The sequence below is a fragment of the Oryctolagus cuniculus genome, chromosome 12, assembly GCF_051225735.1.
Source record: "Oryctolagus cuniculus isolate XC-2025 breed Fujian yellow rabbit chromosome 12, ASM5122573v1, whole genome shotgun sequence".
NCBI classification, from domain to species: domain Eukaryota; kingdom Metazoa; phylum Chordata; class Mammalia; order Lagomorpha; family Leporidae; genus Oryctolagus; species Oryctolagus cuniculus.
The window spans coordinates 73551701-73564920 of record NC_142878.1 but is presented as its reverse complement, the minus strand read 5'-3'; the positions used below and the strand labels follow the sequence as shown (position 1 = coordinate 73564920).

The following is a 13220-nucleotide window of genomic DNA, read 5'->3' as shown; positions in this document are numbered from 1 at the left end:
ACTTGACCTTCTGTGCCACAGCATTGGCCCACTTTTAATTTTAATGTTAAAAGAATATTACATTGATGAATAACATGCTAGTTTTAAAAATTTTTTTTAAATATTTATATATTTATTTTGGTATGGTAGTTCGCATTTTAAGAAGATTGGAACAAAAGCCAGTTAAATTGTGGAGACTTGCTTCATGTGTTACCTTCATTTCAATGAGTGTAGCCCTGTGTTTCCTCTGAAAATAGTTAACCTCATGTATTTTGTTTAATTCTGTTTTAGGAGTTTCTAACCTCCCAACATTCCCCCAGTTTTGTTGATTAGCTAGAATCATAAGACTCCGCATGTGTGGAGTTTATTAATAAGATTTAATAAGTAGTATGTTATTTGTGTTGACGTTTTTTCCTTTCCCATTTTGCTGAAATGATTGATACGATTGCATGATTTTTCTCCATTAATCTGTTGATGTAGTAAATTGAATTGAATAACTTTCTAGAATGAATTTCACTTGAAGTCAATTTTTTTTAATATACTGCTGGATTCAGTTTGCTAATATTTTGTTGAGTATTTTTGAGTTTATTCTAATGAGGGATACTGGTACTATTTTTCTTTTTTTAAAAAATCAAGCTGAGTCTCACCTCATGAAGTGAGTTAGGAAGTGTTCCCTCTTCTGTTTTCTGGAAGAGTGTAGAATTGCTATTATTTCTTCTTAAATATTTGGTAAAATTCACTAGTGAAGGCATCTGGCATTGAGTTTTCTTTGTGGAAAGGCTTATTAATGATTAATTCAACTTCCTATTTAGTTTTCCTGTTTCATCAATCTGGCTTTAGTTTTGTCAATTTTATTGATCTTCTTGATGATAGGTTTTTTTGTTTCACTGATTTTGTTATTCCTTTGTTTTTTCTCTTCTGTTTCAGTGTGTGTATGTGTGTGTGTGTGTTTGTTTAAAGATTTATTTATTTACTTGAAAGAGAGAGGCAGAGGCAGAGAGAAAGGGATGTTTTCCATCCACTGGTTCACTCCTCAAATGGATGCAATGGCCAGAGCTGCACTGATCTAAAGCCAGGAACCAGGAGCTTCTTCCGGGTCTCCCACGTGGGTGCAGGGGCCTGAGGACATGGGCCATCTTTTACTCCTTTCCAGGCCATAGCAGAGAGCAGGATTGGAAGTGGAGCAGCTGGGACTTGAACTGGCACCTATCAGGGATGTTGGTGTTGCAGATGACAGCTTTACCTGCTATGCCACAGTGCTGGTCCCTCATTGTGTTTTATTTCTTAAATTTATATTATTGTGCTGGTGCCGCTGCTCTCCAAGCTAATCCTCCCCCTGTGGCGCCGGCACCCAAGGTTCTAGTCCCGGTCAGGGCGCCGGATTCTGTCCTGGTTGCTCCTTTTCCAGTCCAGCTCTCTGCTGTGGCCCGGGAAGGCAGTGGAGGATGGCCCAGGTGCCTGGGCCCCTGCACCCACATGGAACACCAGGGAGAAGCACCTGGCTCCTGGCTTTGGATCGGCGCAGTGCGCCAGCTGTAGCGGCCACTTGGGGAGTGAACCAAAGGAAAAAGGAAGACCTTTCTCTCTCTCTCTCTCTCTCTCTCACTGTCTAACTCTGCCTGTCAAAAAAAATTATATTATTGAAGACAGCCCTCTGGTTTACTTGGGCCATATTCTGCTGCTTTCCCAGGCCATAGCACAGAGAGCTGGATCACAAGTTGGGCAACCGGGACTTGAATTGGCACTCCATATAGGATGCTGGCATTGCAGGAGGTAGTTTTACCCACTCACTATGCCACAGTGCCAGCCCCTGCATGGTTTTTAAACAATGCCTTCTCTCATTTTTCCCTTTGTTCTTCTGTACGTAATATAACATTGCTATTTTGACTTCTGCTTTTTTTTTAAAAAAAAAGATTTATTTATTTATTTGAAAAGAGTTGCACAGCGAGAGGAAAGGCAGAGAGAGAGGTCTTTTATCCGTTTAACGGCCAGAGCTTTGCCGATCCGAAGCCAGGAGCTTCTTCCGGATCTCCCACGTGGGTGCAGGGGCCCAACCACTTGGGCCATCTTCTGCTGCCATCCCAGGCCATGGCAGAGAGCTGGGCCAGAAGTGGAGCAGTCGGTCTTAAACCAGTGCCCATATGGGATGCCAGTGCTTCAGGCCAGGGCGTTAACCTGCTGCGCCACAGCGCTGGCCACTGACTGCTGCTTTTTTTTTTTTGCCAGGCAGAGTTCGACAGAGAGAGAGAGTTATAGACAGTGAGAGAGAGAGACAGAGAGAAAGGTCTTCCTTTTCCATTGGTTCACCCCCCAAATGGCCGCTACGGCTGGCGCGCCGTGCCCATCTGAAGCCAGGAGCCAGGTGTTTCCTCTTGGTCTCCCATGTGGGTACAGGGGCCCAAGCACTTGGGCCATCCTCCACTGCCTTCCCAGGCCACAGCAGAGAGCTGGACTGGAAAAGGAGCAACCTGGACAGAATCCGGCGCCCCGACTGGGACTAGAACCCGGGGTGCCGGCGCCGCAGGCGGAGGATTAGCCAGTGAGCTGCAGCGCTGGCCCTGACTGCTGTTTTTAACATTTGTTTCATTCCTGCCAACTTTCAACAGTGTCCTAGTATGATTTTCTTGTTGTCTTTTTTTTTTTTTTTAATTTGTATGTATTAAATCTAGATAATGAATTCTAAGATTTCCCCCTCCTGTGTGTTTTTGTCTTGCTCCGTTGTGGTCCATGATGCCCGTTGAGGTTGTAGATACAGTGATATCAAACTGATGGGATGAGAGCAGATTATTCTGCCTTTTTCTAGATCTTTCAGTTGAACAACAATTCTGGGACTGATTATTCCACATTTGTTGACTTGCCTGCTCTGTGATCATCAGTAATAGTCAAATTAACAATGTCACTGTTCATCATCACAGTTAGAAAATGGACAGAGCTTTGGAGCATGGCCCCCAAGGAACCTAGTGTTTGCCTCATTTTGGCATTTTCAATGCTCTTTACTATTATTATTATTTTTAAAAATTTATTTTCTTTATTTGAGTTACAGAGAGGTAGAGACAGAGAAAGAGGTAATGTCTTCCATCTGCTGGTTCACTTCCCAGACAGCCGCAACGGCTGGAGTTGCACCGATCTGAAGCCAGGAGCCAGGAGCTTCTTCCGGGTCTCCCCTATGGGTGCAAGGGCCCAAGGACTTGGACCATCTTCTACTGCTATCCCAGGCCATAGCAGAGAGCTAGATCGGAAGAGGAGCAACCGGGACTAGAACTGGCACCTACATGGGATGCCAGCGCTTCAGGCCAGGGCATTAACCCGCTGTGACACAGAGCTGGCCTCATCTTTTTTGTTTTTTTAAACAGAAGGTTTATTTATTTATTTGAGTGGCAGAAAGATAAGGCAGGGGGAAGGAAGAGAGAGAGAGAGAGAGAGAGAGAGATGAACTCTAGCATTAACTAGTTCATTTCCTGAATGGCCACAATAGCCAGGTCTGGGCCAAACTGAAGGCAAGAGCCAAGAACTCCATCTGGGTCTCGCCTGTGGGTGGGCAATACTTGGGTTCTCTACTGCCGTCTTCCTAGGTACATTAGTAGCAGAGAGCTGGATTGGAAGCAGAGCAGCTGGGACTGGAACAGTTCTTGATATGGGATGCCTGTGTTTCAGGCAGTGGCTTAACCCTGCTGTATCTCTTTTTGCCCCTGGCTTTAGGCAACCAGTGATTGATCACCCTTTGGTCACAATATGGATTAGATTGCTTTTTCTGCATTTAGATATGTGGTATCAGATGTACTCTTTGACATCCATCTTTTTTCACTCAGGGTGATTGGTTTTGTTTTAATTTGAAAGGCAAAGTTTCAGAGAGAAAGAAAGATTTCCATTCAGTAGTTCACTCCCCTAATGGCTGCAACAGCAAGGTCTGCGCTAGGTAGAAGCCAGGAGCCAGGAATGCCATCCTGTTCTCCCCTTCCCAGGCACATTAGCAGGAAGCTTATCTGAAATAGAGTAACTGGTATTCAAACTGGCACTCTGATGTGGGATGCTAGCACCACAAGTGTCTGCTGCACCACAGTGCTGGCCCATCAGCATGATGGTTTTGAGACTTATCCATATTATTTTATCTGTTAGTGATTCATTTCTTTCTGTTGCTGAGTACTATTCTTGGTAAATAACTGTACCACATTTTGTATGCCTCATATTAATTTTAGGTGATCATGTCTTCATATTCTGATGAATTTATACCTCTTCAGTGCTGAGGTGAAGCTATTGACATCCTGAAATCAAAAAGTCAAACTACTTTCATATTCTTTGTTGGTTTATTCATTTTAATTCAGCTTTTCAATGACTAATATTTTAAAAGGTCATTTTATAATTTTTACCTTTTTCCTCTAGATGTTTTTGTGGTCGCCTGGTCAAGCAACATGCTTGTTTTACTGCAAGTCTTGCCATGAAATACTCAGATGTGAAATTGGTTGACCATTTTAATCAGGCAACAGAAGAATGGTCTGTGGAAAAGCATACAGAACAGAGCCCAACGGATGCTTATGGAGTCATAAATTTTCAAGGGGGTTCTCATTCCTACAGAGCTAAGGTATGTCACATATTCAGTTTATTTTATTTCATCTATATTGTCTAAATAATAAATATTTATTATTTAACAATGTGTATAGTAATGGGACTGTAACCTCAGCCATTACTTTGCATAAAATTATCTCTAAAAGTGCATAGAACTATAGCATTATTGTATCATTTTGGTGGATTGAACCTTCTGTCATTATGTCTTGTATTTCTTGTCATTTTTCTTAAGGCTGCTTTTTTCCCCAAAATCTACATAGCTAAATCTTTATTTCTTTTCACTTTTAACCTTATATTAAGAGGTATTTTTTAACAGTTTATTATTATTATTTTTAACAGTTAATCTATATTTTTCAGTTTAAACATCATTGTCTTATGATCTGTCTCACTGCTTTTCTTTTTTCTGTTTTCTTGTATTCTTTTGGAATTTTTTATGATTTCCATTTTTTTAAATAATTTTTAAAATCATTTTTAAAAATATTCTTTAATTTTTAGAGTAGTTTTATAAGGTAAAAAAATGCATGTTTTACCTTATTAGTATTTGTTCTAAGTAATACTTTTGGCACTTCCTGGGTAATGCAAGATTACTAGAATATTTTTAACTGAAATTATGTCCCTTGTGAATTTTGTGCTTTTGTTGGCATGAATTTTAATTCTTTCTATTTTAAAAAATATTTATTTATTGAGTGAGAGAGATAGGTAGGCAGAGAGGACACCCCATTGGCTGGTCTATTCCCCAAATACCTACAGTGGCTAGTGCTTGGCCAAGCTGAAGCCAGGAGCCAGGAATTCAGTCCAGGTCTCCTAATTGGGTGGTAGGAATTGAGCTACTTGAGCCATCACGTGCTATCATCCCATATGTGTAACAGGAAGTTGGAACTGGGAGCAGAGCCAGTTCCTGAATCCAGGCACTACAGTGTGTGATGTCAGAATCTCAACTGACTTCTTTTTTGTTTGTTTTTTAAAGATTTATTTATTTGAGAAAGAATGAGACAGATCTTCCATTCGGTGGCTTACTTCTCAAATAGCCACAACAGCTGAGGCTGGATCAGGCCGAAGCTAAGTGCCTAGAACTCCATCTGAGTCTCCCCAGTGAGTTGCAGGGACCCAAGAACTTGAGCCATTTTCTACTGCTTTAGCAGGGAGCTCCATCAGAAGTGGTACATCCAGGACTTCAACTGTTGCTCATAGTAGTTGCCGATTTCACAAGTGATGACTTTACCCAGTGTACCATGATGCCGGCCCCTAAGAATATCTTTGATTTTACTGCATAGTCACAGTTTTATAAATGGACAAACTTGAAACAATTTAATATTTGCTTCTCTTTGTTGCAAGTATTAGATGTCTCCTTTTTTTCACAATTCTTCTCTCTCTTTCCTTTTCCCATCATTTTAGCCAGTCTTCATGCTTCTTATTGTATATTCATAGTTAAATAAGGCAGTGAATATTGTGGATAAGTTTATAAATTTAGTTAATGGTAATTGAATATAAATAGGCATAGTAACACACATCTTAATGCTAAAAAATGGGAGTACCATTACTACCGTAGTGCTCAAAGAATGAGTTTTCCAACTTTAAAATCATTTGCTATTGCTTATTCTTAGGAATGTAAATAACGTTGAAAATAGTCTGTGAAAATTATTTTTGTATTGTCTGACTCAAAATTTTTCTTAAATCATATAATGTTACATTTTGAAACCTTTGAGCATGGTCAGTTATTTTGTCCTTTCAAAATATTCTTTAGTATGTGAGGCTATCATACGACACAAAACCTGAAATCATTCTACAACTTCTGCTTAAAGAATGGCAAATGGAATTACCAAAACTGGTTATCTCTGTACATGGAGGCATGCAGAAATTTGAGCTACATCCTCGAATCAAGCAGTTGCTTGGAAAAGGCCTTATTAAAGCTGCAGTTACAACGGGAGCCTGGATTTTAACTGGAGGAGTCAACACAGGTAAGTGTGATGAATAAATCAATTTTGTTTAGTGTGTCTATAAATTTTTTATAGTAACAATTAGATGTTTAAAATAGTAGTCATTACAGATACAAGTATATTTGGGTCTCCTTTTAAATAATCTATAGTTGCTTGGTAAAAATGATAACTGTAAATCTGGTTGTCATTTGGGCTTTAAGAATATAGTATACTTCAGGGAATGGCTTGCTAAATTCCATGCATCAAATACCGTTTCATCACTGTTTTTGTGAATAAAAATTAAATGGGAAACAGCCACACTCGTTTGTTTGTTTGCGGTTACTTTTGTGCTATAGCAGCAGAAATGAATAGTCATGAGAGAGACTGGCAAATACTTTTCAAAGCCTGAAATTTTTAGTTCTTGGGCCATTAAAAGAAATGTTTGTTGACCTTACTGTAACATATTAATTCTTATATTCTGACTGTAGGCAAATTGATAGAAGAATTCTAATCCATTGCCTCAACAGTGGTAAAAAGTAATGTTCAAAAATTTTTAATGTGCTGTCACCTTTCATGCCAGTTGTTCCCTATTACGTATGTAGGTTGAGTATCAAGAGGGCAGATTAATTCTAATGTTTAAAGCAAATCATAGTTACTTGCTTAAATCAGCTTGTAAACATCTGATTATCAAAAACTGTTTTTTAACCTCATGTATGTCACACATTCATTGAGGTACTAAGGTTATATCATTACATAAAACAAACAAGATATTTACCTTCATGGAACTTACATGAGAGGGTTTCAAAATCTTGTACGAAAGTGGGATTAAAAGATAAAAATTAAAAATACAAGCTTGGGGCTGGCGCTATGGCATAGTAGGCTAATCCTCTGCCTGTGGCACCAGTGTCTCTTATAGGCACCATGTTGTGTTCCAGCTGCTCCTCTTCTGCTCAAGCTCTCTGCTTATGGCCTGGGAAAACAGTAGAAGATGGCCCAAGTCCTCGGGTCCCTGTATCCACATGGGACACCCAGAAGAAACTCCTGGCTCCTGGCTTTGGATTGACCCAGCTCTGGCTGTAGTGGTCATTTAGGGAGGGAACCAGCTGATGGAAGACTTTTCTCTTTGTCTCTCCCTCTTTCTCTCTGTATCTCTGTCTCTCAAATAAATAAACAAAATCTAAAAAACAAACAAGCTTTATTTCTCAACATAATGTCTATCAGATTCAATACACTTTGGTATGGAGTGATACTAGCCATTTAATTCATATCCAAAGAAATTAACGTTCTGAGAATTTACCATGTCACTACAGGGGTTTGTTTTTATTAACTTTTGAAAAATGCCTGCCCTCTAAAGATTTTTTTTTTTTTTTTTTTTTGACAGGCAGAGTAGACAGACAGAGAGAAAGGTCTTCCTTTACCGTTGGTTCACCCCCTAATGGCCGCCGCGGCCTGCGTACCACGTTGATCCGAAGCCAGGAGCCAGGTGCTTCTCCTGGTCTCCCATGCGGGTGCAGGGCCCAAGGACTTGGGCCATCCTCCACTGCCTTCCTGGGCCACAGCAGAGAGCTGGCCTGGAAAAGGGGCAACCGGGACAGAATCTGGTGCCCCGACCGGGTCTAGAACCCAGTGTGCTGGCACCGTAGGTGGAGGATTAGCCTATTGAGCCACGGCGCTGGTAAAGATTTTTTTTTTAAAAGATTGATTTATTTGAAAGGCCAGGTTACAGAGAGGCATATCCATGCTGTACACACTACTCATCCATTAGTCACGTACCCATTTTAATTATCAGATCTGTCAGATGAACTATCTCAGTATTGCAGTATTTGAATTTAAGGTTTTCAGGCATCTACTGGGGCTTTTGAGAATGTATCCCTCACAGATAAGGGGGATATGTTCTTTGGAATTGTCTTTTTCTTCCCTCTTTTTTAATTTTACCATGGAACTTTTATAGTTGTTTGTTTTATGTGTGTGTGTGTGTGTGTGTGTGTTTATTGGTTATATGCCATTAAGCTATAGTTCTAAAAGATGCATAGAGGCCTGCGCCGCGGCTCACTAGGCTAATCCTCCGCCTGCGGCGCCGGTACTCCAGGTTCTAGTCCTGACTGGGGTGCCGGATTCTGTCCCGGTTGCTCCTCTTCCAGTCCAGCTCTCTTCTGTGGCCTGGGAGGGCAATGGATGATGGCCCAAGGACTTGGGCCCTGCACCCGCATGGGAGACCAGGAGGGAAGTACCTGGCTCCTGGCTTTGGATTGGTGCAGCGTACCAGCCGTAGTTTCCATTTTTGGGGGATGAATCAACGAAAGGAAGACCTTTCTCTCTCTTTCTCTCACTGTCTAACTCTGCCTGTCAAAATAAATAAATAAGTAAAAGATGCATAGAGCAGTAACAAAAAACTACTGTTAGAAAGGACTAAGCTTTGGGACCTGCATTGTAGTGCTGGCATTCCAAGTGGGTGTTGATTGGAGTCCCGGCTGCTTCGCTTCCTATCCAGCTCTCTGGCTGGGAAAGCAGTGGAAGATGGCCCAAATCCTTGGCCATCCACGTGGGGTACCTCCATGGGACACCCGGAAGAAGCTCCTGGCTCCTGATTGTTATCTGCCCAGTTTCAGCTGTTGCGGCCATTTGGGGAATGACCCAGCAGGTAGAGGACCCCCCAGCCCCTGCCTCTCTGTAACTCTGCCTTTCTAGTAAATAAATAAATAAATCTTTGAATTTGAAAGGCAGAGTTACAGAGAGGCAGAGAGAGAGAGAGAGTGGTCCTCCATCTGCTGGTTCACTTCCCAGATGGCCACATGGCTGGAGCTGCGGCCGATCCAAAGTCAGGAGCCAGGAGCTTCTTCCGGGTCTCCCACGTGGATGTGGAGGCCCAAGGACTTGGGCCATCTTCCGCTGCTTTCCCAGGACATAGCTGAGAACTGGATCAGAAGTGGAGTACATGGGACTCAAGATGGTGTCCATATGGGATCGTGGCACTGAAGACGGTGACTTTACTCTGTATTCCACAATGCTGACCCCAATATATTAAAAAAGAAAAGAGAAGAAAAGGACTAAGTTTAACAGCATGATAAAAGTTAGTTTTACATATATTTTAGGCTGTTTTGATCTGATATTGTGGGGTTTGTTTCATTTTTATTTTTTGGTCCACATATATTTGTAAATTCGGCTTTGGACTTGTGCCTTATAAGAAATATATCACAATTTGTACTTCTTACATATTAAGTATATAATTGTTCTGAACCCTATAAAGACTTTAAGTAAATGAATAAAATTTTTATCTGAACAGGTGTGGCAAAACATGTTGGTGATGCACTTAAAGAACATGCTTCCAGATCATCTCGAAAGATTTGCACTATTGGAATAGCTCCATGGGGAGTGATTGAAAACAGAAATGATCTTGTTGGGAGAGATGTAAGAGTGATTTTGAAAGTTTCGTATCTTTGAATTATATATTTTGTTTATATATAAACAAAATTATAACAAGAACAGTGCAAGTAAACTTAAAATATTCATGATAGGCCGGCACCACAGCTCACTAGGCTAATCCTCCGCCTTGCGGCGCTGGTACACTGGGTTCTAGTCCCGGTCGGGGCGCTGGATTCTGTCCCGGTTACCCCTCTTCCAGGCCAGCTCTCTGCTGTGGCCAGGGAGTGCAGTGGAGGATGGCCCAAGTGCTTGGGCCCTGCACCCCATGGGAGACCAGGATAAGTACCTGGCTCCTGCCATCGGATCAGCATGGTGCGCTGGCCGCAGCTTGCCAGCCGCGGCAGCCATTGGAGGGTGAACCAACGGCAAAGGAAGACCTTTCTCTCTGTCTCTCTCTTTCTCACTGTCCACTCTGCCTGTCAAAAAAAAAAAAAAAAAAAAAAAAAATCATGATAATACCATACTTTTCAAATTAAGTTTAAAAATATTTTTCAGTGGTTTCTTCTGCTCCTTTAGAAAACATATTCATAAATGTTAAATGATTGCTGTTAAGGTATTGGTACATTTTGGTTCCCTTTTTTAAGTATAACATTATTTCACATTTTCTATATCATTTCCAGTCTTTGTAATTAAATTTTTAATAACTTCATGACATTAAGAATTAATTTAATGGGACTGGTGGTGTGGTGGATCCCAGAAAGATGCCTGGATCCCAGGCATCTTATATGGGCAACAATTTGAGTCCTGGCTGCTCCTCTTCCCTGCTGTTGTGTCTGGGAAAGCAGTGGAGTATGGTCAGGTGCTTGGTCCCCTGCACCTATGTAGGAGACCCAGAAGCTCTGGACTCTTGGCTTCAGCCTTTCCCAGCCCTGGCCATTTCGGCCTTTTGGGGAGTGGATCAGTAGATAGAATACCTCTCTCTCTGTTCTCCCTCTATGTGTCTGTAAATCTGCCTTTCAAAATGAATAAAATAAAGCTTTTAAGAAAAATAATAAGAATTAATCTTGGTGTCATAAAGTAGGAATCAAATGCAAGTAATTTGAATGGGTTATTAAAGTCATGTTAAGTGGTTTATGGATATTTGTCAAGAGACTACTGACAGGGCTGCCACTGTGGCATAGGGTACTAAGCCGCTGTCTGCAGCACTGGCATTCTTTATGGACATCTGTTGGAGTCCTGGCTGCTTCACTTCTGATCTAGCTCTCTGTTGATGCACCTGGGAAAGCAGCGGAAGATGCACCTGTGTGGGAGACCTGGATGAAGCTACTGGCTCCTGGCTTCGGCCTGGCCCATCACTGGTCATTGCAGCTTGGGGAATGACCCAGTGGATAGAAGATATCTCTCTCTCTCTCTCTGGCCCTCTTGCTGTAACTCTGACTTTCAAATAAATAAATAAGTCTTTAAAAATAAAAGACACTATTGACTATTAAAAAGGAATTACTCAATAATCACCTTCAAGTTATTAAATTTCAAATATAATCTTAAGGATTCTGTTTAGTGTTAAGAAAAGGAGATGGCCGGTGCCGCGGCTCAATAGGCTAATCCTCCACCTTGCGGCGCCGGCACACCGGGTTCTAGTCCCGGTCGGGGCACTGGATTCTGTCCCGCTTGCCCCTCTTCCAGGCCAGCTCTCTGCTGTGGCCCGGGAGTGCAGTGGAGGATGGCCCAAGTGCTTGGGCCCTGCACCCGCATGGGAGACCAGGAGAAGCACCTGGCTCCTGCCTTTGGATCAGTGCCGTGCGCCGGCCACAGCAGCCATTAGAGGGTGAACCAACAGCAAAGGAAGACCTTTCTCTCTGTCTGTCTCTCTCACTGTCCACTCTGCCTGTCGGAAAAAAAAAAAAAAAAAAAAAAAAAGGAGATGATGTAATTTATTGGTTTTTCTTAAAGTCCTTTATATGTTACAGTTTTTCTCTTTTAATAACTTAATAAACTAATAAGAGTTTCTACTTTATTTATTTATTTATATTGTTTTCTTCCTTTGTGTGTGTGTGTGTGTGTTTTTTTTTTTTTTTTTTTTTTTTTTGACAGGCAGAGTGGACAGTGAGAGAGAGAGACAGAGAGAAAAGTCTTCCTTTGCCGTTGGTTCACCCTCCAATGGCCGCCGCGGCCGGTGCGCTGCGGCTGGCGCACCGCGCTGACCCGATGGCAGGAGCCAGGAGCCAGGTGGCTTTTCCTGGTCTCCCATGGGGTGCAGGGCCCAAGCACCTGGGCCATCCTCCACTGCACTCCCTGGCCACAGCAGAGAGCTGGCCTGGAAGAGGGGCAACCGGGACAGAATCCGGCGCCCCGACTGGGACTAGAACCCGGTGTGCTGGCGCCACTAGGTGGAGGATTAGCCTAGTGAGCCGCGGCGCCAGCCTGTGTGTGGTTATTAAATACAGTATTATGTTTCAGGATCAAGATACAGTTGTGGTTCAATTCATTGTTTAATCTTCAACTACTCAAAAACTTATGCTTCTTGATACATTCTTTGTTCTTTTCTGTTTCTATATATAAAACAGAATTTTAATTCATCATTATTTCAAAATTTATTTTATATTATTCTGTGTTGTATTTAATCCTACCCACTAACTCTTAATGTTTGCTGTTATTTAGGTCGTTGCTCCTTATCAAACCTTACTGAACCCCCTGAGCAAACTGAATGTTCTGAATAATCTCCATTCCCATTTTATATTGGTGGATGATGGCACTGTTGGAAAGTATGGGGCAGAAGTGAAACTGAGAAGAGAACTTGAAAAAACTATTAATCAGCAAAGAATCCATGCTAGTAAGGGCATCCACAAATTTATTATTGTTCAATTTATTCTGGGCTGTATTGATAGACATTGATTACTTGGCATCTCTAGAAAGGAAGAACGTTCTTTAAAGTACTTTTTTCCTTACACAGCAAGATAATATTTTAAACAACCAAAAATGGCTGATCTAAGACAAAATACTAAGACCTAGGAAAAGAAGTCCCAGGTCAAATAGGGTACTCAGGTATGAAGAACAAACCAAGAAGATAGATTCTGTTGCTATTGTAGTCCAAGGAATTCACAGATGTTTACAATATATGATGTATTCCAGTACATGACTTTGAAATTCAAGGTTGAAAATAAAGGGGGAAAGAATCACTTTATTATAAAATAGGAATCAGCTTGCTTGAGGTTTTCTTTAGTCTTTCCTTCTTTCTCCCCTCTCCTTCCCTCTCTCTTTCTTTCTTTTTTATAAAATGAACAGATTTTGCTCTTTGGCAGATGTGTTTTAAAAGTTGGTATTCTGGGACTGGTGCTGTGGCATACTGAGTAAGCTAAGTCTCTGCCTGGGATGTTGGCATCCCATATGGGCGCCCTTTCG

General features: G+C 41.6%; 1 protein-coding gene across 14 annotated transcripts in view; it reads left to right on the top strand.

Moving 5' to 3' along the window:
• The window catches only part of TRPM7 (transient receptor potential cation channel subfamily M member 7), a 113886-nt gene that overhangs the window by 22044 nt on the left and 78622 nt on the right, over positions 1-13220 (top strand). For 12 of the 14 annotated variants that reach the window (XR_016218133.1, XM_089310333.1, XM_089310332.1 and 9 more), the window contains 4 exons: positions 4360-4558; positions 6287-6500; positions 9742-9866; positions 12480-12651. Coding sequence is in view for 11 of the 14 variants with exons in the window: in XM_089310333.1 (XP_089166459.1) it covers positions 4360-4558; positions 6287-6500; positions 9742-9866; positions 12480-12651 (710 nt within the window). In the remaining 3 variants the exon portion in view is untranslated. Of the gene's footprint in view, positions 1-4359; positions 4559-6286; positions 6501-7362; positions 7648-9741; positions 9867-12479; positions 12652-13220 lie in introns of those variants that run through there. The other 2 variants (XR_016218135.1, XR_016218134.1) reach the window with 2 other exon arrangements.